General features: G+C 39.1%; 1 protein-coding gene and 1 pseudogene across 1 annotated transcript; one reads left to right on the forward strand and one right to left on the reverse strand.

The window, feature by feature from the left end:
* The first annotated feature begins 2,526 nt into the window (after positions 1-2,526).
* Positions 2,527-18,515, forward strand: LAPTM4A (lysosomal protein transmembrane 4 alpha). Its single transcript, XM_039887788.1, has 7 exons — positions 2,527-2,814; positions 10,064-10,184; positions 13,290-13,366; positions 13,468-13,590; positions 16,143-16,238; positions 16,758-16,856; positions 17,904-18,515. The coding sequence occupies exons 1-7, from the start codon at positions 2,704-2,706 to the stop codon at positions 17,976-17,978; spliced, it is 702 nt and encodes a 233-aa protein (XP_039743722.1). The 5' UTR covers positions 2,527-2,703; the 3' UTR covers positions 17,979-18,515.
* A 5,859-nt stretch (positions 18,516-24,374) lies between these two features.
* On the reverse strand, positions 24,375-24,493 carry LOC120622252 (uncharacterized; annotated as a pseudogene).
* Between the last annotated feature and the right edge of the window lie 1,764 nt (positions 24,494-26,257).

Genomic DNA, 26,257 nt, shown 5'->3' on the forward strand with positions numbered 1-26,257 from the left:
ACAATCCTCTGGTCCCTTTCCTGGGAATGTGTTAGTACAGGGAAAGCCAACCTTAAGAGCTGATTTGATGCCTTATTAAATATACCTGATTTAGAATATGGATTGACTTGGGCTTTCAGAGAAGCCAGATAACTTTCCTCTATCTCATCTCTCTATTCTTTTATTTTTTAATTTAATTTCATTGTATTTATTTTTGTCTGCCAACTTTTATATCAAGACAGAATAACAGTGCTGCACATGAAAATCACCTGAAGAGCTTTAAAACATTCTGATGACCAGGTTTTACTCCCTAACAACTAAATCAGAATGTCTGAGGGTAGTAGCGAGGTATCGGTTTTTAAACATTCTCAGGTGATTACAATGTGCAGCAAAGTTTGGAAACCACTTGCCTGGTAGTTTTTAATCTCATTTCTGACACTTACTGGCCTTCTAAGATTGTGCATGTGATTTAACTTCTCTGTGGAGTTAAATAATACAGAAGTACCTGCCTTATAGAGTTCTTTTAAGGATGAAATGATTTAAAATAAACAAAATGATTAGATCTGGGCATAGAACACAGTATGGGCTAAGTAATTGGGTGGGAGAGAGTTTATTATAGTCTACTCCCTAATAAGTGGAGAAATATCCTAATACATTATGAGTTAAACTGCTACTACACCACTCCATTCTTTAGTGTAGTTCGGCTTAATTATGGCCTACCAGGTAATTTGGAAGTATCATCCAAACTAGGATAATTATCCACAGACAATTCTTTCAGTGTCGCAGAAGTAAACAAAGTCTGCACTCTTCCAGAATTTACACTTAGTGGGTGAGAAAAATAATCAACAAGTCAATATATAATTTCAGGCAGTGCTCATTGAAGCCAGCCAATACAATAACCTTTACTCTGAATTCCCTGTGGTCTCTCCATAGAAGAATATATACTTGGCAGAGAGGAAGGCCTTTCTATTCCCTAAAAGTGTAGGAACTTTCCAAAAGAGTTAAACTATATTGTGGGCAAAAAAGGGGTTCAATGGAAAGTAACCTCACAGGTGATCTGATCATAAATTCCTTACTGAGCCAGTCATTGGGAGTAGTCCAGTCCCTCCCCAGGCATTTAACTTTTTAGAAAAAGATTTCTCTTTGCCTTAAGCAAACCCCGTCTATTGTTTTTGAGCATCTAGGTTACCATAACTGAAATAAACATAACCACTGTCAGAACACATTGTCTTAACTAGCCTTTAATCCAATCCTGGCCTTTCTCCCACCTTCGTGTGATCTTTCTTACATTCCCTCCTTAATTTCAAAAACACAAAAGAAAGTGTAAAACTGTCACTCTCTACTCCTGGGAGCATTTGCAATCTTGCTTCCCAGCAATTGTTTCCAGTTTGGCTTAAATAAAATCTTACAAAAATTCTTTACAAGTTTGGGCGTTTCTTAAGTCGGCAATATATATTTTTTAAAAAAGTAAGTTATAAATCTCATACAAATACAAAAGGAATGTGTCAAAGGTTTTATTTACTCATTAATTAATGGGGGTACCAGTACCATGTTAGACCGTTTAAAGAATTTAAAGTACCCACTTAAATTATTGAATCGGAAATAGGAAATGAATTTACAAATAGATGCAAAATGGTTTTTTCTAAGGAGGGGGAAAATTCAATGTGAAGTTCAATGGACAAAAGTTTGCCATGTTAGCTACAATACAGAGCTGTAGAGAGCTCCACGAAGATGGAAAGTCCTCATAGAATCAGAATACCCGGAAGGTGTGCCAGACTATGGCTGGTTTTTCATTGAAGACACCCAGTAATCTCTCAGTCCATTTCGATGTGTTTTCCAAATTTTCCCTAGAAAAATCACTCTGATTACTTGGAAAAACCCAGCACCTAAATAGTTCTCTCGCTTTGTCTTGTTTGCATTTTCCTCAATCCTCTTGTCTTTTAGTTGCCTTTGGCAAGGTTGAACGGTATTTCTTTGCTCCCACCAAGGAGGATTCGGGGTGAGGGACAAAGGAAACCTAATCTTTTACCCCTCCAGGAAATCAATTTCCGCCACAGCAGCGAGGATAGGCCCTGGGTGGGAATTAGCCCCGCCCCCTTTCCCGCGGGCACCGCCCCAGCCAGCCTAATAATCGAGCTGCGCGCAGAGGTCACGTGAGCAGCAGCAGGCTCTTGGCACCTCTGAAGCAGTACGTGGCAAAGATGTCACTCAGAAAAGTCCTTCGTGACTGCTTTCTGTCATCTACCCATCCCGTCTCTCCCTTTTCACACTAAACGCCTGTCTTCTTGCCGCTCGCGTCTGGGGGGGATGGTGACCTGCCAGGCTACCCCCAACCCAAACTACCCCAGGCCTCTAGGCCAGCCCTTGCCCTCACTTAAGAGGCGGGGATTCAGTAGCACTGAGGCGAGTTGCACTTTTGATTGGGCATAACTTCTTGTCAATCTCCGAGTTTTCCCAATCAGGGGCGGAATCCGCCCCAGCATTCCGCTCTTCCATTGGCCTGTGTGCAGGGAAGGTGGAGAAAGAGGGAAACCGAGGTCCCGCGAGAGCGGAGCTCGGCGTTCAGTGCGCAGGTGCCAAGAAGCTGGCTGAGGCTCGGGCTGGGGCGGGCTTGAAGACTCGTCGTTTGGTTTTGGACACAGTGACAGAGCTATCTGGGTTCAACCGCGGGGCGAAAGGCTTTTGTGAGGGTCCCGGCCAAGAATAAGGCCCGCGAGATTCCCAATGGTGTCCATGACTTTCAAGCGGAGCCGTAGCGACCGGTTCTACAGCACCCGGTGCTGCGGCTGTTGCCATGTCCGCACCGGGACGATTATCTTGGGGACCTGGTACATGGTAAGGGCGGGCCGGCGGGGCAGGAGGGTAGGGCCCTAGGGAAAATGCGCATGAGCAGGAGGTGAGGGAGCCCAGTCTGAAAGGGAGTGTTCACTGGCAGGGGTGGGACTGAAAACGGGGTGTTGGGTGGGGCGGGAAGGCGTAGGGGAGCTTCTTTTTAGGGTGCTCTAACTTTGAGGGAGGAGACTGTCCAGGACTCGAAGTGAGGGTGGATGAGAATGGGGAGATGGTTCCTTGGTAAGAAATAAGAGAAAAGGGTAGGTGGGAATGGGGTTGGGAAAGCTGAGGCGTAGTGGGCGGGGGTGGAGGATGAGGGTGTTAGGTTTTGGTGGAGAGTTCTGGAAATTACCAGGTTTAGGCTCTTTTTTGTACTTAATGTGATCTGAAAGATTTTATCCCCCACCCCGGCTTTCCTGCTCCCTGGAGTTTTTTTTTTGTGTAACGAAACAATTAGGAACGGACCTTGATAATTGTAGTCTAGTTTAAACATAATCTTTCCCGAAGGGAAAGCAAAAGGTCCACTTTGCAACGCAGTTTGTGTGGTTCCTGGACCTTGTTTGTTACAATGTGTTTATGATGTAGGCAGGAAGGCCTCTCGTGAGTGTAGACATCCTCTTGGAGGCAATACCATTTGTCAGGATTTACACTCGATGTGCTTGTTCCTGATGCATCTACTGCCTGCACATTAGACGTCTTTCATGTCAGTCCCGTTCCTTTTTTCCCCTTCTTCTGGCCACGTACGCTAGCATTCCCTGGATTTCAAGACCTATGTCATTCTGTCATAACCAAATTGGTAGTTATTCATCGACGGTTCACTACCATTATCTCCAGTATCCGTACACTTTGAAGCTAATTTGTGACTTCTAGATATGTGGTTCTGTTTAGGTAGTTTTAGGTTATGATAACTTTTGACAAACTTCTTATATTGTCGACTTGGCTACTTTTGCTAATGACTGAACTTTTTTGGTGGCGGTGAGGGAAATTGTGGCATTAGTGTTACTGTGCAGTTCTGATAACTTAGGTGAAAAAGGGAAGAGCTTTATCACATTTATTTTATCACATATTCTTTTTGCCTTTCTCAGTTCTCTTTACTTCCCTACCCAGTGCCTTGAAATCGTTACCATTTGGACAAACACCAGATGAGAATCATCTTCAGATAGTGTTTCATTGCCCACCCCCAGGAGACTACCTGACCTCTGCATTATTCCCAGCCACCCTGTTTTTTACAGCCATACTTCATTAGTGTACATTAAAAACTACAAAACTTGAATGTGTAGGCTTATTTGCTTGTTTCTAGGTTTAATATTTCCTGTATTTATATTCAGAAACATCATCTTATCAGTATATCACATATCCTGGAAAAGACTCCCTTTTGTTCTATATTTTAATTGATTCATAATATTGGACATCGATCAGTTAATGGCAATTAGCAGTATTATATTTCTAACTTTCTTTTATTTCTAATCCATTTTGTTAAGGGCATGGGTCTTGAATTTCTTTTGTTTTTAGTTCTGCCTTCGTTCCCCTAAAGGAATAATTGAAATCTCTAGAGTCCTCAAGCCTCTTACACAACCCTGCCTTCCTCTTCCCCTAGAAGATGACCTTCTCCCTCCTACTTAACTGGCAATGAGAGTCTAGTAGCTTGGGACTCTTGCCTGCAAATCCAGTCTTCCTGTTTCTTCTCAGATCTTTCCCGCAAGTCACAGAACAAAGGATTTCTAACTCCTCCTCAAGAAGAAATAACCACCATCCCAATTTCAACCATCTGAATGTAATTGGCTGTTTTTCTTTCCAAGGCAGATTTTTTTTGTATGCTTTGGGCTCAGCTCATAAAAATGAAAGGAATAGCAGGAAAAAGGGAGTTATAAACAGCAAAACTCAGAATTCAGGGAGAAAGACTTTACTAAGTGTGTTTGTTCCCCAGAGTGAGGATGTTAAAACTGTCTTCCCCCCACCCCTGGAAGCACTTGACGTGGAAACATTTCTGCATATCTCCCATTTCCCATGCTTTAGCCATAGCTTTTCTTACTTTGCTTGGACTTTTCTGGCTAGTAGAACATTATAAGCTGCTTAGATCAATTAATCTTAAATTTAAGAGATTATTGATCATCTACGATGGAAAAGGCAGTGGTGGGCATATAAAAAGAAATCTCAGGGACCATGTGTCATTCATCTTTTATATTTTTAGTAACCTGCTACATAGGGGCTCTCAGGTGTTTCTTGGCTTGAACATGGCATCTGTCTTTTAAGATACTTATGGTATTACAAAGAACTTGGGAGCACAGATACAAAGATAAAACTTACAGTACATTAAGGAGGGAGAAGATGATCATAGTATCAGATTCTAATCAGATTAAAGACTGGGAAGGGCCATTGGTTTTGCTAATACTAACAAAGTGTATTCGTCCAAATTGCATTTTGTTGTTAGAAGCTTCTTTACAAAGACTGGGGAATAATATGGGAGTGAGTGAAGTAGAATGTTACTTCCCTCTCCAACTACCTTGTCAAGATGATTCTCTTTAGATTGCCTCTGTATATATTTGGAACCTGGAGATGCAGCCCTCCCACCTGTGGGGCCCAGACACCCTATCAGTGACTTTGTATCTGATACACTGTCATTGCCTTCTAGCAACTGCTTCTACCAGTCTAGTGAACCCGTCTAGTGTTAAAGAGAGTGTAACACTGTATACTAAAGTATTAATTGTATGGTATTGAATAGTACAGTAGGACATAGAGAAGCTAGAACCAGTTATATGCACCAGCCCTAGAAGTGTTAGCCTTTGGCATTTCAGATTTGAATGACGCATGCCTCACTTAATACCTTGGTTAAGTAATATATGGAATTTCAGAATGAGCTCTGCTTTAAATTCTGATATTCCTAAAATTTTTTTCACTGTTATTTATTAAGGAATTTGAAGCTAAGTGATTTTAAACAATAATTTCTTATGTGGTATATTTACCATGTAATGCTAATTGAATGATTGAAAATGGGCTTAAAATTCTGTAGGAAGTATCCTCCATGGTTAATGCTGTACAAGGACACATTTTGAGCATTTGAAATAATTTAGGTCTTGGAAAGATTTACTATATGGCTAATTTTTCATGAGCATTCCAACCATAAACAATCTAAAGTTATGTAGCTGGGAGGAGAGTGAAGATAGGTTTCCTCAGGTCATATTGCATTCCAGCCCTCACCCCTAACCCTTTTAAATAAGAATAGTTTGTTTATTTCAAAGTTTGTTCTGGGCCTCGGTGCCTTTGCATATGCCATGAAATGTTGTCTCCCCTTGTCACTTTTAAAAAAAAATTTATTAAGGAAAAATTTAAATATACAAAAATAGCATAAAAATCTCCCATTTACACATCACCCAGCTTTAGCCATTAACATTTTGCGAGTTCTAGTTAATTTTTTAATGGTTAGATCAAATGTTTCCTTGCTTTCCAGCCAGAGGGATCTGGTTTCCTGTGTACCTGGAAAAAGTTTTTACACACCTCTTATATGTACATTTAAGTAGTATTTATTATACATTAGTGTAATTATCTTTTATTTTTCTCCCCACACAAGATGTCCTCCTTGGGAGAGGAAGTTGATATGTCTTTCTCAATAAGATGTGTATATTTGCTAACTTACTAATTTGAACATTTGAAATATTCATTAGACATTTGTTAAATGAATTGTTTCCTCCCCAAAAAAGGTGGGAGTAACTCACTTGTAACTGCGTAAGGACAAACAACAAAAACCATTTACGTTTATTATAACAAGTTTTGTACTTAAAATTTTAAAGATAGTCGGTTTTGATCTTTATCTTAGGACAGTTGCTGACTTGGAGTTGTACACTGACTCCCTGTGGATCCCCCTCTCTGCCTGTGACAACCTCATCAGGATGCCCTGAGTCAAACACATCGTTTTAATTATAGTCTCAGCAGATACTGGATTGGGGCAAAATATGCTGTGGGAAAACTAGAGAGTAATAATTAAAAACCAAAACCCAGTCCACAAAAGAATCTTCTAGAATGGGCATGGCAATGAAATGAGAACGGCTGAGTGATTCCATGGATCTGATACTGTTTTCTTTGTAATAAGTGAAATCTAACACATCTGGCTTTTGTTGTTTGTTTACTAATATAAGGTATGGAAAAAACTTTCAAAAATAATAAACTATACAATTTGACCCATTAAATTTACAGTACCATTCCCACATTGAGTGATGTGGCCATTGCCCAGGCTGTTAACATATTTACGTAGTTGCTGTATTTTTTTGCACTATTCCTTATTTCTATGTTTCGTTAATTAGTATTTTAAATACATTTTTAGCTTTCTTAAGTACAATAAAAGGAAAAATGAATTGAGAATAAATTATTCTGGAATTTTACATAGTTGCTATTTTCAGAGAAATTTTATATTGTAAGACTGTGGTTAATTTTATGTGTTTTTTTGAAAAATGCTACGTGGAACTTATTAGAAATATCAAGTGTAATCAAAAGTGCATAGCACAGGGCCTATATTTGAACACAAGCTCAAATACAGTACAGTAGTGAATCTTTTAAGATTTCAAGTATAGGTTTTCCAGATTAGTACTTTAAAATGTAAGTTGAGGTTCTAATGAAATATGATGACTTAATGGAGTATAATTCTGCAGATTTGTAAAATTGTGCGAGCTTTTAATGAATAGCACTGAAATTTATTTTACCTTTTCTTGGTCCTTTTGATTAGACCTATGATTTGTTTAGTGTTCAGGGATATGACTCAACGTGAAATTTGAGGTATTACTAATACTAGAAGATAATAGTGGATGATTCTGACTTACCTGTCGAAGAGAAGAAAGATTTTTATAAATCCTACATGTGATAAAAATGTTTAATTAGGGAAAATTAAATTATTTTGGGTCTGTCATTTCCTTCATTTGATAATTGAGTTTGCATATTTTTCTTGACATGAGAATGTTTTTCTGTTCACAGCTTTTTAATTCTGGCCATATTATGTTTAGCAAAGAGGTTGCCGAATTGATTTCAAGCTTATTTCCTTAAACAATATATAACGTTTCAGTAGATATATATGATTATTCAATAATTCTCGTAATCCTGTTAACTCATACTCGTACATTACATATACTGGTCACACCCATCGCAGTGAAAATGGACAGTCAAAATGATTTTCCTTGTAAGGCCTTGCCTTAGAGCAGTGCAAGGAAAAAGGCATGTAACTAAACTTTATTTAGAGAGTAAAGTATAAATATTTTATAGCCTTAGATAATAGTTTCTTTCGGAAAGACCTCAAAACAGAAGATGCTTAGGAAAGGATATATAAGTAATCATATAGTGCTAAGAAGCAGGATGTCTTAAAAAGAGCCAAGTCTGTATATCCTAGCTCTATCCTCTGTCCGCTTACACAAGTTATTTTGCTTTTCTGAACCTTAGTTTCCCCATCTGCAAATGGGCTTTAGTAATATTTATTTCACTTAAGTACATAAGTGAAGTAATATGTATACATATACTTGGTATATAATATATCGTCACATATTAGTTGATTATGAATTTGATATTGTGACATTGTTTAGATCACCCAGCCTTATTTAAAGATAAAACTTGGGCTGTTTGTCTTAGAGAATGGCTAATGCCTTCAACTGATAAACACCTCTAGGAAAGTTTAAGCCCTGATAAACTGTGTTATTTATCATTCAGGGTGGACAGGAAAGAGCTACATAATAGACTTTGTTTAAAATACTATTGATAAGGCTCCGACCTCTCTTGAACATATCAAATGTTCAGATTTTCAAAAAGGGGAGGAGAACAGATTCTGTGAACTTAGATAAGGAAGCCTAACTCCAGTCCTAGGTGAGGTTTCTTTCTTGAATCATTAACAGGACTGTTTTGAGCACTAAAAGGAAGTAGTGCTTTCTGGGGTACTCCAGGGATTCACTAACCAATAGAGGCATTATTACGTCCTTTTGAAATGGAGTCACAACCCTCTTAGACTAGAACAGTTCACTAGATGTTATGGGATTTAGGCAAGATGTTGGACAGAGTCTCAAGATGTTCCTCTCCATCAGATAAAGAATTTTATTTAAAGGTTGTTGATAACTGGACATGGACAGCCTCTGGCAGCTTTGCTGTCCACCCTGTTCTCTTGCTAGTGACTTAGAGGACATATTGATTGCATACCGATTACTAATTATATTTTCGAATATGGGAAGCTGAGAAAGATAGGACATCTGTAGGGTGTCAGAACCTAGATCTAGAAAAATCTTGACAGGCAAGAAAGTATGATGAAATTCTGTTGCAAAAATATGAGGGTGTATGCTGGGGCCTCTGATTGTAACTGTACTGGTACAGGTGGTGGCTTAGCAGGATGGAGTGTGAAAAAGAATTAGGGACTTCAGGGAGTTACTCTCGTGTACACTCAAAAAATTTTACGAATCTAGTGCAATTTCAGGCTGCATTAATTGAAATTTGTTAGCTAGGTTGTAGGAACTGAGATCCCAGTATGTTTTCTCCAGGCCAGTCTTAGCTCACTCACTTTAATAGTATGTCCAGCCAACGGGAGCCTGAGTGTAGAGGAGAGCGAAGAGGAACTAATGAGATGACTAGACAATGTGCCAGCGAGAGAGATGGTTTACGTACCTGAATGTTTATTCTAGAAAAGACAGTATTTGGTGGCACATGTCGGCTGCCCTTAGGCGTTAGAGGAGCAGTTACTCAGAAAGGTGAGCAGATTATCTCAAAAGTAGAGTTAAGACCAGTAGGTGAAAGTCAAGTGACACAGTCAAAATCTGGGAAAGTCTTTGAAGTATTCTAGTCTTTCAAGTATTTAGTCAAGAGGAAATAGTTCTGTATCTCTGGGTAGGAAATACTGTGGAGGAGTTTTGGGTTTATGTGATGGATCATTGTATGTTTATCCAACGGATATTTTATCTGATGGATAAGAATATTGAATGAACTAGCTTCTTCTAACCCAGAAATTCTGAGTTTGGAATATAAATATGTGACTCTGAACATGAACATTTTGTAATGATCCCTTATGTTTCAATGTTGTGCTGTTTTATTGTATTGAATCAATCATCTTTTCTATGAAAGGATTATGTTTATACTTTATAAAATATTTATAGTGGTATTGTGTATTTTATTACACAGATAGTCTATTTTATGTCTTTTTTTCAAGTAAAAGTTTTAAATATGGGAAGACATCTAAAGATTGCTGAAGACTGCTTCCTGATTAATAATATAATTGATAAAATATTATCTTTCACAGGTGGTAAACCTGTTGATGGCAATTTTGCTGACTGTGGAGGTAACACATCCAAACTCAGTGCCTGCCGTCAACATTCAGTATGAAGTCATTGGCAATTACTATTCGTCTGAGAGAATGGCTGGTATGTTTTTAGTTGAAAATATCTCCTAATCTATACACACTTGTTCTTTAGAAGAGGATTAATTAAATTATGTTTAAGTTATTCTACTTGCTGAGATAGATAAGTGTTTTTGTGCGTTTTTCAAAGCTACTCAGGATTATAATTGAGCATTTCTAGCCAGGAAATGTAATGGATGACTAGAAGACTTTTGAGAAATTGGTATTGTGTTCTTTGACTCCTTTTGGGTACTGTGGAGATAAGAGGGGAAGGAGGAATCACAAAAGGACTGTGGGCATTCGAGGGTCAGCTGACAGGTGTGGTAGAGAATGGGAGACGTGCTCATGGAACAAGTAGATGTACAGTAAAATACAAAATGGATTATTTGAATATTTGGTGATATCTTTTGCTCAGGGTCACAATTCTAAATGTGTTTCTCTTGTTTAGATGATAAAATACTTGACATTAGAGTCAAAAATAGAGTAACCCTAGGACATTCATGGAAATTGCCTTTTTAAACCTATTTATTCCCTAATAGGAGTATTTTTATTATTTATCTTCCTCTAACATGCAGGTGCAGAAAAATTCTAGTTAAAGTTTTACATTATTATAAATTATGTTAGAAATTTATTATCTAAACAGAAAATTATACCTCAGACTTTGCAGTGTGGACAATTTATATATTTATTTATTAAAAATTTTGCTTTAAAATAATGTTTCAAGTTCACATGTATATATTATATTTATAATATTATAGGATTTTATTTTTAGATTCATATAGAATTCTGTGCTTCATTACATTTATGACCTGCTGTGATCCATTTATAAAGTTGTTTTAAAAAAAACTTGATTGTTAATTCAGATGGTTCATTGTCCACAAGACTCCTCTGTTTCTAGGAGCCAGGTAGAGTTTTGTGGCCATCTGTCATTAATTATATGAAAACACTAACAATTGTTTATACTGTGTTTTCTAAAGTGCTCTTTTTAATGAGCCTCTTTTCTTTTCAAAGACAGTATAATACTTTAATTTTGTTGTCAAATGTGATAAAAGAAATACCAAGAACATATTAGAAACATTCCTTCTGGCATTTTTTTTTTTTTCTGACTAGTTTGTTTTTATTTAAAAACTAAAATAAAACAATGAATAAAACTTTAGTTTCTAATGACTGTTTTGGTATTTATAAAATTTTACCTTAGGGTATAAAATATTATTGAACCTGCTAATGTCAGCATTTTCCCTTGTCATATTTGTTTCTCTTAAAATTGAGGTATAGAGAAATATTTAGGATTATTGAGATTCTTGTAGATCTGTACAGCTGGCTCTAGGCCTTGGCTGGAGCAACAGGGATGAAGTCACAAGTTTATTGCATGTTGCATGAGTATTGTGATTGCTTCAAGAGAATTAATTGGAGTCATTATCAATTTTTGTTGATTGTAACTCTACAAAAGCACTTGTCGAGAGAATATAAAAAATACCTAGTTCTTGGTCATGTAGTTGTTTGTATTTTTTTGGAAGTTGAAATTCGACTTTCCCACAGACCCAGTGTTAAAATGGCAAGTTAATTTCTTCGGCCTAATTTAAAGAATGAGGTTTGTGATTAGTTATTTTTAATCAGCTAAACACGATATGACACTCAATATATGTGAAATACTTTTGTAACATATGCAAGCTGTTTTTCAAATGTGAATTTACCCTTATTTATACTCAGCTTGGGAATGGGTGAGCACTTGGAGACCCCTTACAGGGTGCTTCTGAATGTGTTGGTGGGTGGAAACCTGAGGTTCATATCTGGGCATCTAGCCTTCGTATTTTGTTTGCCTTATTGATTCACAAATACTGGAGTATTTGTTGTTCCAGGTATTGTATATATTTCCCACCTGCCATCTGATTTGTCCCCATTTTGCTATTTCTTGCTCCAGTAGAAGACCTTGAACTTCACTTTAATTATTTCAATATTTTAAGAAATAGAAACGTGTGTAGTCTTCTATAGCAGATTCTTAAAATCTAATTGTTTGAGTTATAAAGTTTTCTTCCAAGTTTGATAGTACCTATCTTGTTTAATTTTTTTACTGAAATTTTTCCTATGTGCCATTTTGTATGCTGCAAGGGGGAACTCCTTTAAGTCCTTAATATTTAGCTATCCTGTATCCTCTAGGAAAAGTTAAAGAGGGCTATTCTTAATTGAGTGCCAAATATTGATGATGTTTGTACTGCTAAGTGACAAGATGATATATAACATTTATCCAATAGTGTGAATTTTCAGCAATTATTCTAATCATTCATTATTACTAGTGCCCTTCAGGTTCTTAATATCGATCTGGAGTTTCAGAATCAACTTCAGAGTTGTGCTAAGAATCTCAGCTAGTCAAGTGTGGTTTAATATTGTTTGAGATGACTTGTGTGTTTTGTGAGAAAATTAGGGAACATGGATTAAAATAGAGAAATGGAATAACCTCTGAGAATGAGTTGAAGAACAAAGAAGAAAATAGATCTGTGTACAGCAGAGAAGCCAAGGTGAAGGAATGCAGAGCAGTGAGTTTGGCCATTGGGATGGGGGAGAGGGAATTCATGGGGAACCTTGAATTTCAGATGATCAATTTTACCTAAGGCAAGAGGGGACATCTATAGCATTCTGTGTTTACTAGTAAATACTAGCCTTTCCCTCCAGATGAACCCTGCTCATCTCATAAGACCCAACTTGTGTTATTTCTTTTCTGGTTTTTTTCCTGATTCTCCAGGCCAAGCTCATTGTTTCTGCTTCTGTTGTAGCACTTGCCACATTGGATTGTAATGATCTATTTGCACATCTTCAGACTCTTAGACTCTGGGCAGGGATCTGTCTCCCTAGCAGAGTACCTGGTTCATGGGCCATACTAAACAAGCGTCAGTGAGTTGTAGCTGTGTAACAAGAAAAATGAAGGCGTGAATTTCTTAAGCTGCTTTACTTAGTGTTGAGGCAGATTTTTCTTTTTACCCTCTTGGCTTTAGATTTTTTTCATAGCCAATCTTGAAAATACTTAGATGTTTTGAAGCTAGCTTTAAAAAACTATTTTGTCATGAAGAGTTTTGTTGTTTTTATATACGTAGCTTAACCAGATTTGTGTGTGCGTGTGTTTTTTTTCTCTTAGATAATGCCTGCGTTCTTTTTGCCGTCTCTGTTCTTATGTTTATAATCAGTTCAATGCTGGTATATGGAGCAATTTCTGTAAGTATCCTATGTTTTCGACTTTTGGAGTTCGATCTTTACTGAGTAGTACTTGGTAATTCCATGTATGTGATGTGACATGGTGTTGTTTTTTCCTGCAGTATCAAGTGGGTTGGCTTATTCCATTCTTCTGTTACCGCCTTTTTGACTTCGTTCTCAGTTGCCTGGTTGCTATCAGTTCTCTCACTTATTTGCCAAGAATCAAAGAATATCTGGATCAATTAGTAAGTGCTTATGCTAACGAAACTATTTTTTTCCATTTTAAGTAAAATATTTAAATTGAAATTCTGAGTCAGCTTTAGGTATCTTTGTTTTAACCTAACCTATTTATTTTTTAAATTGTTCTAAAGTGATATCATTACTACCATGTTGAAACCAGTAAGATGAAAATAGAATGTCTTCTTACCATACCATTTGGATAATCCAATATTTAAAAAAGTTCCTAAAGGTGGATATTATGGAATTTAAGGAGTAGTTCAACTTTTGTTTTGAGTATACTAAAAGTGTAATGATTTGACTGTATTTGGCACTCATTAAAGTTTTAGCTTTTGTCTTTGAAGGCATCAGTAGCATATATTTGAGTGTCTACTATAGTCTTCACTCCGTTATAGGCAAACTGTGGGTGAATGGTGTAGATATAAAGATAACTTTCCTCTCTTCAAGGAGCAAACCATGTATTTGGGGAGTTAAGACACGGAGATGTTATCTGATAATGAACTAGCACTGTCGCTGGACAGCGGTAGATGAGGAGCTTAGATTAAAAGCTGTATGATGGCGGGGCATGGAATTCTCTGGGCTGGAGTAAGGTCTGGAAGGAGAGGGGTAGGGTCCAGATACATGAAAGTGTATTTAAAAAGTGCTATCTTTTAGAAATTTTCACCCAACTTTCAGATTTCCTGTGTAATCCATTTTGCATATCACAGAATTTATTGTTCATTCAAAAAACATGTGTCGATTGCTCCTTATGCGCAAGGCACTCTGCTGGATCCTAGGGATACAGCAGTAGAACCTACTTTCTAATGAAAGAATCAGAAAATTGACAACTTTTGATTTAAAATTATGATGTTCTTATGTAGTTAGCACTGGTACGTTATCAGCCACACTAGAAGGGCAGGCTGGGAAGGAGAAGTGTAGGCTGCTGTGTGAATGGGTATCACACAGGTATCAGATCTGGGCTGGGAAGTGAGATTTAATTCCAGGTAGAAATTAAGATAGGGAATGTAAGAAAGAAAATGTTCCAGGTAAAAGGGACACCTTTTTTGAGGCAGGAGGGAACCTAGTACAGTCAGGGGACTAAAAGATGACCATGGTGGCTGGCACTCAGAGTAAGGGAAGGGGAGGGAGCAGCATGTGACAAGACTGGAGGGAAGTCGTGGGGCAGGGCCTGTTGGCCTGGTCAGCAGCTTCCTACGCGTAGTTCTCTGTGATCATGTCCTCTCTGGACGAAAAATTGGAATCTTTCTGAATAGAATCTACAGCATTCCCCCAGGAGCTGGTCACATTGTGTGTTTGTCCTTTCAGTTATAGATGCAAGCTTTTAAAGTTAACAGTTTTGTCCCAAGGGAACACTTACTAGGATTTGGGATTGGTGTGCGGATACTTTTCTTTTGATCCTTTGGAATTTCTTTGTGCTTTTTTTTAAATGAAAATGAGATTATTTGTGTTGACGTTTCTATTAAAAGCAGATATAAGTTTAAAATTAGATGAGCTTTTTAGAAAAACATGAAGACGAATTTATTACTACTAAGTTTACAGACTTCAGTGGTTTCTCCTGGAAGATAGTTTCTCTGTTGGCCAGCTTGTAAATCTGAAATTATTCTTATGTAATACCCTTCTTGCTGAACCTCGCTCATTGCCTTGCACACAGTAAATGCTAAATAAATATTTGAATAAATATAGCCAATACTTCTCAGTAGAACACAGTATGTTTGCAATAAATCATACGCTCTTGCCTGGCATTGTAACCAGGGACATAGCATGCCTTCTTTTTGCCCCATTCTAAAAAGCTTTGAGACAGATGATTGGCTTTTAGGAAAATAGTTTTCCTTATGTAGAACTAAATGGCCCATGGAACTTAGATAAGTATCAGCACCTCCTGACTTAGTGACTCAGTGACCCAGGGACAAATTTGGGGTCTTGTACAGGAGATAGTATTTTTTTAAAGGCCAGAAAGATATAAAATAGTGAAAAGTAAAGAGAAGATGAGCTCAGTGTAGACTCTTAGGAGTATTCTGGATATTCAAACAAATGTATTTTAAGTGATCAGTAAGTAGCATGCATTAATGTTGATAAGGCTTAAAATACTTTGAGTTAAGTTCTGTTTATATGTTTATTGGAAAGATCAGTTCTGGCTTTGGTGCCTTTTGTTTGTATTCTTAACACACTCTAGGTTATCACAAAGTGCAAGTGCTGTGGCTATATGTATTCAATTAATAAACTTTCTATATTTTAGAGCAATTTTAGATTCACAGCAAAATTGAATGGAAAATACAGAGAGTTCCCTAAAATCCCTTTCACCCTCAGAACCTCCCCCACTATCCGCATCTCAGACCACAGTGGTATGTTTGTTACAATTGTGAACCTGCACTGACACATCATCATCATCATCCATAGTCCATAGTTTGCGTTAGGGTTCACTCTCGGTATTGTGCATTCTGTGGATTTGGCCAAGTGTACCATGATATGTATCCATCATTGCAGTATCATATGGAATACTTTCAGTGCCTTAAAAATCCTCTCTGCTCTGCCTTTTCATTCCTTTTTTTTTTTTTTATAGCCTGATTTTCCCTATAAAGATGACCTCCTGGCATTGGACTCCAGCTGCCTCCTGTTCATTGTTCTTGTGTTCTTTGCCTTATTCATCATTTTTAAGGTAAGTTGCTGACTAAATATTTGAGGGGCCGGTTAGACTGTGGCACTGTCCTTCTAAACCTTCATGTTCCCTATCTCTCTAGAGTGCACAGTAAGTGACAGTGCTGATTCTGACAACATAGCAGGGAGAAATTCTAGGGAATATCCTCTTTCTTGTTTCCAGAAAGTGGTTGGAATCCTTCCTAAGTGCAAGGATTATCATGTTTTGAGAAGTGGTTCATGATTTGGATTTAAAATCTGTTAAAATTCTCAAGGTTCAGAAACAGAATTTCTTCTGTAACACATGGTTATCAGGCCTGAAATGAAACCTCAACTTGTTTCTCTGTAATATGATAATGAAACTGATGACATTTAAATGAGAGCAAGTAGGGAAAGGGCCTGCCCTGGGCTAGGTCCAAATGGATGTTAGTTCCTTTCTCCATAGAGAAAATGAGAGGGAAAGTACTATAAATCACCTTGATTTCAGAACAAGTAGTCTGTTGGGTTCTAGCAAATGTAAATTTTGTTTGTATTCTTTTAGGCTTATCTAATCAACTGTGTTTGGAACTGCTATAAATATATCAACAACAGAAACACACCAGAGATTGCTGTGTACCCTGCCTTTGAAGCACCTCCACAGGTGAGTGACCTTCTAATATATCAAAACTTGGCTAGCCATTATTGATTACTCCCAAGAACCTGGATCTTGACTTTCTCTTCAGTGCCATGACCATGGTTTAGGGCATGAGTAACTTAAACACACAAGATTGAGCATTTCCCTGTTGAGATCCTGGGCACATAGGTGAGAACACACCCTGCACTGCTCATCTCATCAGTGTGACGTTAGGTTTGATTCATAAGTGCTTTCTCCAAGAGTATTGCGTTTTGAGAAGTCAGACAGAAAGCAGCAGTGTGACCCATGGCAGACTCGTAGCTTCTGGAACTTCTAAGGATGGGGGTACCATCACTTGAAGCTTGTGTTGCTTTTAGAAAACATTTATATGATCCAGAGGGGAAGCTGAGTTTCTGTGGGGCAGATGAATGCGGTGGGTCCCATGAGTATGGGAGGCTTACTGCTTGGAGCCTTCTAGGTGCTACTGTACTATCTTCCCAGGTTTTCAACATGCGGAATATATGTGGCCCAGGTATGGTGAGCCTGTTATTCTTGGAGTCACTTAGGTTAGAATGCCACTGTGTTCTACATAGATGTGCCCTTTACTCCAGAAGAAATGACATAAGTACCTGATCCTTTAACTATAGATTATGATGAAATTCAGGACCCAGCATCTTGTCGGAAGCTTCTTATAGCATGGTTCAGTGGGACCCTTAACCTAGATTTGCAACCCCTGGGGTGTAGTTAGCACTGGTACGTTATCAGCCACACTGGAAGGGCAGGGAGAAGCAGTGGCACATACTTCCTGTCAAGGTGTCCTGGTGGTCCCTCGGGGTCACTTCAGAAGCAGAATTCTGCCCTTCCTCCCTCCCTGGCTGTCTTGGATCAGACATCTCACTTGCATGTACAGTTCCAAGTTATCGGACACCTCTTAGGAACTGCTTAGCTGATAGCTTCTTCAACTCTTCTCTGTGGGTTTGTATATCCCTATATACAATGTAAAATCTGAAGGCTGAATTATTCCAGAGAGGATTTAAAAGGAAAATTAAGTCTGATATAATTTTTATTTTTCAGTATGTTTTGCCAACCTATGAAATGGCAGTGAAGATGCCTGAAAAAGAACCACCACCTCCTTACATACCCGCCTGAAGAAGGTCTGCCTTTGTCAATAAACCCTATACCAGCTTTTTGTCTTGTTTATTTTACAGAATGCTACAATACAGGGCTTTTTAAACTTGTTTGATATAAACTACATTTTCCTTTGTTTAAGCATTTATTTTCAAACACTAACAAGCTTTTTGGACATCTATTAAAAGTCAGTTTTTTAAAAATATTATAGTTTAGTAGTTTTTGAAGACAATCTAGGTTAAGCAAGATCAAAGTGCCATTGTTTGCCTTTAATTGGGGGGTGGGAATGGGGTATTCTCTACACATTTTCTTTTTTAACTGCACTTTCTTTATATAATAGTTTGTGTTTGGGTTATTTGCTGCCCTGGATACATTCAGGAAGGCTGAATTAAATATTCAGGGAGAGTGAGTTGGGTGTAAGATCTGAAGTTTTCAGCTGTGAAAACAGGAAAAATATATAACATTTTAATTTGACTGTGGAAGATGACGGTTGCATGTTTCTAATTTGTATGTTTCCATCTTTGTGATAAGATGCTTCAATAAATCTCTTAAAATATACTGTTGTCATTTTAAAAGTTTTGTGACCCCTTTTTGTAGATAAAACCTAACATTTTCCATTACAGAAAACGCAGGTTGCCAGTTTTTGATGCTTTGAGAATACAATGCTAGACTTTTCATTAGAAAGCATTTCTTTAATGCAGTAACTCAGAAGTATTGTTTAAAGTTGTAGGGAAGATATTATTCGAATCACAGACCAGAAATTAATATTGATGGTTTGATAGAAAAATTATATGGTTAGTATAGAAGCTGTTTTTATGTGGAGATCATTTGGTTAGGTAATGAGTTCACGAAGAACAATCCACGTTCAGGCGTATCAGTTGACTTCCACAGGGGAACCAAAGGGAAAGCAGAAGCAAACTGCAGCCTGTAGACCGTACATCTAAAATTTTCTCCTGAAGATACTGCAGTTTGCATCTTGCTAAGAATGCAGCAGTGGTGGCATCACGCACATCTGCCATATAGACACATGGGTGTGTTTTACACTCTTTCAAAGGGAGACTAGAATTGCTTGTATTTTAGGGCTGTTACACCATCACCACCAAAATAAAGAGTAAACTATATTCAGAAAAAAGGTGTAATTGCATCTGGGAGTATACCTGGTTTTAGGTAGTGGACGATAATTTACTGATACGTTTTGGTTTTAGAACATTTCAGAATCAGGGATGACGTCTGTGGGCTAGGTCTCACTTTGTTTCTGTATAAAAACTGAAATGGAAGGTTTTTAGCTGTTACTGTTGGTTTGATTCTGTAGTTCTCAGTTGAAGATACGCAGTATTTAAATATTAACCAAACTGTTATTAGCCCTTTGCCAGTGGTGGGATCACATCAGCATTTGAACATATCAGGGCCCTGCCTTCAGGGGGCTCCTTTTAGTGTTGAGGGAGGAGTAGATGCAAAGGAGTTTGTCCACTGCCTACAGCCAACCTCAGTGGGCCCAAATAGGCATTGTTTTTCCCCCAGGGCAGAAATGATGGGCTATCACTACCTCTAATCACTACTTCATTTGAAGCAGGTTAATGTTCTATCAGAGGACACAGGCCTTAGACTTGATAGAGGACAGTCACATTTGTTAATCCCAGTGATTTCTTCCAAGGAAGGGGGAAGTCGTGATAGTTAAGGAGTCGTGTTTCCAGTAGAGGGAAATGTGTTGTCACAGAATAGTTAAATATTCTGGTAAATATACCAAAATTGCCTTAAGTTATTTTTCTCCCTTCTGCTAGTTCTAAAGAAGATCTTTAGTAGGTTACTTAGTATATTTGATTCTAAAATTCAGGGAAAGATAACTTCGAAAGATAAATGTGTAAATGTTTAGTCTTGTTTTTTAAAATATGAAGCAACTTTACGTGGGTAGCTCATAAATTTCCCATTCTGACCCCCCAAGTTTGACCCTCCCTCTGAAATTCCCACAATAAAGTCTTGAGATACTGAAGCCCTCCTAAATCAGAGTCCTGTCACCCTTTCTAACTTCAGTTTTGGCTTTATCATTCAACATGGTCAACTACATAGCCTTAATCATAATTCTCTTGGCTTTCAAAACATGTTACCATCTTTTTATTCTGTTTCCTTCTATGTAGAGCCTTCTCACCTGTCTCTCCCTTTGTCCATACTACTCTGTACTCTGGTTTTGGCCTTCCTGCTTCACTTTCTCCACTTTCAACACTATGAGTGAGACTGCAAAAGCTCCATAAAGTTCCAAGTCTTTCCAAGGCTTGTCAAACACTCAAGAATCCTATGCGGCCCCTGTTCCCAAAATTGAGTTCACCGGAACATGCGTTCTCCATTTCCTCATTTGATATAATGGACATGACCTTGAGGCATATGTGTGAGGTTCAATACTCAGTTCACACGCCGTGTAACCTTAAACGGAAGTTAAACTCAACCAATATATTTTGAGCATGCACTTTGTTCCAGATGTAGGGGCTGCCGTGATGGGCGAAAGAATTAAAAGAAAATCCCTGGTCTTATTTTAGCAGGGAGAGACATAATTTAAAATAAATGATATAGTTAGTAAGTTAGTGATAGAGCTATGAAAAAAAGGAAACCGGGATGAGGATTGGGGTGGGAGGGATGTCAGGAAAGGCCACACTTAGAAGGTGACATGTAAGACCTGAAGGATGAGGAAGGAAGAACATCCAGGCAGAGGGGCCCGCTGGAGCATGCTCGATGTGTTCAGAGAAGAGCTGGAGTAAAGTGAGTGGAGGAGAGGGGGAATGGGAAGTGGGGGGGGCGGCCTCGGGGGTACTGAATTGGCCGTCGTAGGTCATTGTGACTGTCTCCTAATTCTTAGTGGGATGGGAAGATGCTGGGGGTTGCAAACAGATCAGAGTCCTGACAGGACTTAGAGTTCGACTTCTCCGAAGCTGTTTTCTCATCTGGAGAAGGACTCTGATACCTCATGGACTTATAAATAATAAATGAGATAATTTACGTGCAGACCCTAGCACCGTGCCTAGCGCGTAACAAAAAAATCAGCAGATACTATAAAGGTGGGTTGTATAGGGGCGTCTGATACACCAGACGTTGGATTCAGACAGAGTTGGTGTTAAATCCCAGTTCCGTCACTGATTTACCATGTGAGTGTGGCCAAGTTATTTAATCTCTGACCTTTAATTTGTACAATAACTTCCTAAGATGAAGACTGTGTATAGGGCTTGGCACAATGGTAGACTTGTAGTAAGTACTCAAAAGAATACATCTAAATATATGACATATTGAAAAATGTTAAAGTTTTTGGTAGATTCTGTAAAGGGCCATTCTCTCCTTTGATCTTTTGGCAAGTGGGCTTTCAATGAATTCGCTTTGAAGAATGATTTGTTGACTTTCCCTGCTTCTTTTCCTCTCCCACCAGGACCTATGACATAATCGCCATAACAGTTCATGTTATATTGTAACTATGTCCCTGTTAGTGAACAACTTCAAGGTGAGGCCACTTTCTCTTTTTCTGTCTTAGCACAGTGATCCAAACAAAGCTGTTGGGGAGAGGGAGGGTAGTAAATGTTTACTGAATGAAACAGTTTGTCTCCACAAGTTTTACACTGCTAATAGATTATTTTCAATATGAGTTGGGTACCATCTAATGGAGGGTCTACCATACCTACATTTAAAGCTTCTTGCAATATGAAACCAGGAAGTTGCCTTTGATAAACTGTACATCTTCCCTCTGTTTGGTGATGTACTAATCGATCTGTTTTCCAGCCTGTGACTGATTTGTTTGCAGTCATCGTGGAACTTAGTTTGTTTTAGGTCTAATTGTACCAGCCTTCCTTGTAGGCAAATGATAAGACTCCTTTTGCTTGCAGAGAAGGACTGCGTTATAAATAAGCCCAAGAATTGTCTGAAAGAAAAAATTGTACCTTTGCTTTTCTGAGGTTGCTTTGTTTTTCTGCAAAAGTCATATTTTAGTATGAGAAAGTAATTTAGGAGCAAGATGAATGTTGCCAAATAACATGGAATTCAGGTACATGAGAGAGGCCGTGTGGGGCCGGTGGAATGAGCAGAAGTTCTTGAGTCAGAAGGTTGAATGACATTCAATTCCTAACTTCACCAAGCTATTATTCCTTCATCCTGGGAAATTTAACTGGAGTCTGAGCTTCAGTTTTTGTATTTGTAAAATCAAGAAGATGCAAACCCCTGACCTACACACGTCTTGGAGTTGTTCTCCGGATCAAGTGAGGTAACAGACATTCAAAGGTTGGCAACTGTAAAGCCCTGTGCAAATTTCACAAGGTGTGTGAGCAAGGAATGACTAGAGGAAGGGCTAAAGAGGGAGAAGAAACCAGAGAAAGTAACTGCTTCTGGATTGTTAGGCACTTTCTGTCTGTCATCACTCAGGTAGCTTGAAATCTGGACAAGTCATGAGGAAACCTAATTTATATTCCTGGCCCTCCTACCAGTTGAATGACAGTAGTAAACAACTCATTGCCAATGGACGGCCGACCAGATTCCTCCTTGCTCTGACCTTCTGAGACTCTTATTTTTGGTTAAACAGTTAAATTATCTTTTAAAGAGAAAAATAATTTAGAAAACCTACCTATGTAACCATTGAGTTACATTTCCGGTGCTCTTCATTCCTTCCGTGGGCCACATTTCCATCTGTTCTCGTTTTTCTTCTGCCAGAGGACCTCTTTTGATGTTTTTTTGGCAGGGTGGTTCTGTTGCTGCTGAATTCTTTTGGCTTTTGTATGTCTGAAAAGGTTTTTATTTTACCTTTATTTTCAAAAGATTTTTTTCCTGGGTATAGAATTCTAAGTTGTCGGGGTTTTTTCGTGCAATACTTTAAATATGTGCCTCCGCTATCTTGTGCACATTGTCTCTATTGAGAAATTCGCTGTTTTCCTTAACTTCATTTCTCCGTTGACAGCATCTTTTTTTTCCCTTCTAGTGATTAAAAGTTTTTCTCTATCACTGGCTTTGAGCACTTTGTTGATGATGTTCTTTAGTTGCACCTTTTCAAAAATGTGCAATGTACATTTAAACATATGTTTTTTTTTCCCTCCTCTGTTTCTTGTCCTTGAGATTCACCAACCTTGGGTCTGTCTGTCCAAAGGTTTAGTTAATTTTGGAAATTTTTTCAGCTATTATTTCTTCAAATATCTCTTCTGTCTTCCCCTCCCTCTCTTTTGGGGATGAGGTCTGGAAAGATAAGGATAGGCTTCCTACAATGTGGTGATTTGCTCTAGGCCTTGAGAATTGAACAAGATTTGAACTGGTGGAGATGTGGGTAGAAGATTTGGTAACTTATAAAGGGATCGAGAGAGGGAAGAAGACACCAAAACTTCATGCCTGTGTGGCTGGGAAAATACTGATACCACTGGCAGAAATGAGGAATGAAGGAGAGGGGGTTTGTTAAAGAGAAAGACGTTGGGTTCATTCTTGGACATGGTTGAGCTTGAGGTGCTTTTGTGACATTTGAATAGGGAGTACAACAGGCTGAGTTATTAACATACGACTGTTGCCCAGGAGCAGCATTTAGACAAGAGACACAGAATTGTGAATGAACACTAGAGATGTGGTCACTGAAACCACACTGACGAACTTCCTGACAGATGGCACACGAAAGACCAAAGAAGGCCTAGTTAGTCAGACATTCCATTTCCAGCAGTTTATTCTAAGGAAAGAATAATAATTCACATCAATTCACAAAAGGAGATTCATTGGAGCACTGTTTACAATTTTAAAAGGTAGAAACTAAATGTCCCACAATGGAGAATTGGTTAAGTAAATGGAATATACAGTGAAATACAGTATAGCCATTCAAAATGATATATTAGAAAACTAACCAGTAAAATTGTTCACTATATGTTACGTACGGAAAGTAAGTTACAAGACTGTAATATATAGTGTGATCTCATTTTCAATAAAAATATGCAAATACATAAGCAGAGAAAATGCCACATAGCTTTGATTTGGGTAATAGTGTTATGGATGATCTTTATTTTCTTACTTTTGCTTATCAACATTTTCTAAATTCTCTACAGTAATATTACTTTCATAAGTAAGCAAAAAAATTTACTGTAACTTTTTAAAAGCTGACCGAGAAAAAAAATCTTGTGAATTTCCAGAATCTGTGGAATGTGGAAATCAGAAAAGGAAGTGGCAAAGGAGATAGACAACGTGCTGAATCAGGATTATACACCAGCCTGGTAGGTGGTGTATACACCATCTGAAGGTGGTGGCGAAATGGGGCGCCAGCCAAAAGGGAAGCTGTCTGGACTTTGAGGAGATGCCTTTGATTTGATGGTCGAGTCATTAGTGACGGCTCTTTTTTTTTTTTAGGCGAGGCAACCCTTAGTTGACCTCACAGATTGCAAAGACCTTGTCAGTTTATAATCCCTTATTTTTTTAAATTATTTTTTACGCCTACAGCACCTGGTCTTCCTAGGTGGTCTCCCATCCAAGCACTAACCAGGCCCGACCCTGCTTAACTTCTGAGATCAGACGGGATCAGGCTTGTTCAGGGTGGCACGGCTGTGGATTAGTGACTGCTCTTGAGAAATGAGGAGAGAAGGAGAGAGGGTAGTCACTTCCTGGCCCAAGGTGTCTCATGACCATAGAGCCAGCCCCTCGGCAAGGATCGTTCTGTACAGGGACGTGGCCCCGCCAGCACCTTCCACGCTGGGCAGCCATTTCTTGCACCTGTCCTTGCAGTGGACACACATGCAGGCCTACTGTGAGACAGTTAGAACCAAGACATTGCAGACTCCCTCAGTGTGGCAGTTGCCACCAGAGATAAAATGCAGATTCCTGGGCCGTGTCCTAAACCATCTGAATCAATATCTGGGGTAGGGGCCCAGGAATCTGCCTTTTAAAAGCCTCCTGGGTGATTCTTATACACAGCCAAGCGGCAGAAACTCCGCACTAGGGCGGGTGTGTGACAGGCCTTCTCTGGGTTCCTTTTTTTTTCACAGAGTCAGGACTGAACCTGGCACTTTCTGTAAATAGCACGACTGAGTGTTTTAGTCACGCATCAGTAAGTTCAGGATGTGGAAAAAATATCTCTTGGAATCCAACCTGACACCACGCTTTGCATGTGTCTTGGGAGCCTTTTGGACCTGGGCAGTAGTACACAACCAGAAGGGAGGACGGACTTGGCTCCTGGGAGTGACCGCCTGCTGGAAGAGGCTTTCAGTGAGGCTCCCCTTCTGCCTGAGCTGAGAGCGAGCGCGGCTCCCTGCTCACAGGATGCCAGGGGCAAGAACAAAAATCCCAGCTGTCGAGGCTTTCTACCTATGAAGCTGAGAAGCTGTTAGAAAATGGTTAGATCTGCCGAAGCGATGGGCCTCTTGGTGAGAGGCCGACTGGATGCAGAGACAAATAGGTTTTTGTTGAATCGAGAGAGGAGACCTCAGGGGGTACCAAGCCATCCCATTATAAAAGATGTGGAAGTGAATTGTGCTAGATCGTGTTGTGGTTCCCACTGATTTGCTATCCCTCTGGTAAAAAGGCTTATATTCTCCACCCACTGACATTAGACTTGGCTGCGTGACTTGCTTTGGCTAATCGCACATGAGTGGAATTGATGTAAGCCACTTCCTTGCAAAAATGTTAAGATCTGTCATCTGGTTCCGCCATCTTCTCTCTTTCCTTTGTCACTAGACCAGCGTGTCCCGGATTGGAGCCATTCTTTAAGTCTGGCTGCCAGAATGACGATGGAGAGAAGAGCAGAGCCATTTCTTTGGCACTGTCCTACCTGTAAAAACCAGTGGCGATTTCTTCTACAGTCCGCCCTGTCCGTTTGCGGTCCTGCCACATCAGGGCTAATCATCTGCTCTGTTCTGTGATCTTCCATTTCCTGAGGTCTCAGTCCCACCATTGATTGGGAACCAGCACGTGGCTGGGTAGAATTTACTGGGTTTCAACAGTGAACAGCAGGCATCAGCTCCCGGAACTACCATCCAGTGGGGTCAGTTTGGATTTTCCTGGAAGTGAAGTTGCAAGGCTTAAGAAGTGCTTTTAAGGTGACCGTGAGGAGTGTGGATTTCAAAAGGCAAAAGTCTGGAAGCAGGAAGACCAGATGGAGTCTGTTGAAATTCACGCTCATTGTCATGTCTTATGAGCCAGCTCACATATCACCAGCTTTTAGAAGCCTTCCTGGTGTTCTCAGGCAGAGCCGGCCGCTCTTTCCTAAAGTCACCATTCCCTTAGGCTGGTCCACTATTGATTCTTCTTTCTGTCCCAGTAGACCGAGTTCCTGGAGGGTCTCCTGGGCAGCCTCCAGCCCTGTGCTGCCCTGACCACAC

This window comes from Pteropus medius, unplaced genomic scaffold (genome assembly GCF_902729225.1).
Source record: "Pteropus medius unplaced genomic scaffold, Ma_sr-lr_union100, whole genome shotgun sequence".
NCBI lineage: Eukaryota > Metazoa > Chordata > Mammalia > Chiroptera > Pteropodidae > Pteropus > Pteropus medius.

Excerpts from the sequence above, each read along its gene's own strand:
- LAPTM4A (XM_039887788.1), top strand. The coding sequence starts at position 2,704 with ATGGTGTCCATGACTTTCAAGCGGAGCCGTAGCGACCGGTTCTACAGC. Across the intron at positions 13,367-13,467 it reads TGGTATATGGAGCAATTTCT|TATCAAGTGGGTTGGCTTAT; the intron begins GTAAGTATCCTA and ends TTTTTCCTGCAG. Across the intron at positions 13,591-16,142 it reads AAGAATATCTGGATCAATTA|CCTGATTTTCCCTATAAAGA; the intron begins GTAAGTGCTTAT and ends TTTTTTTTATAG.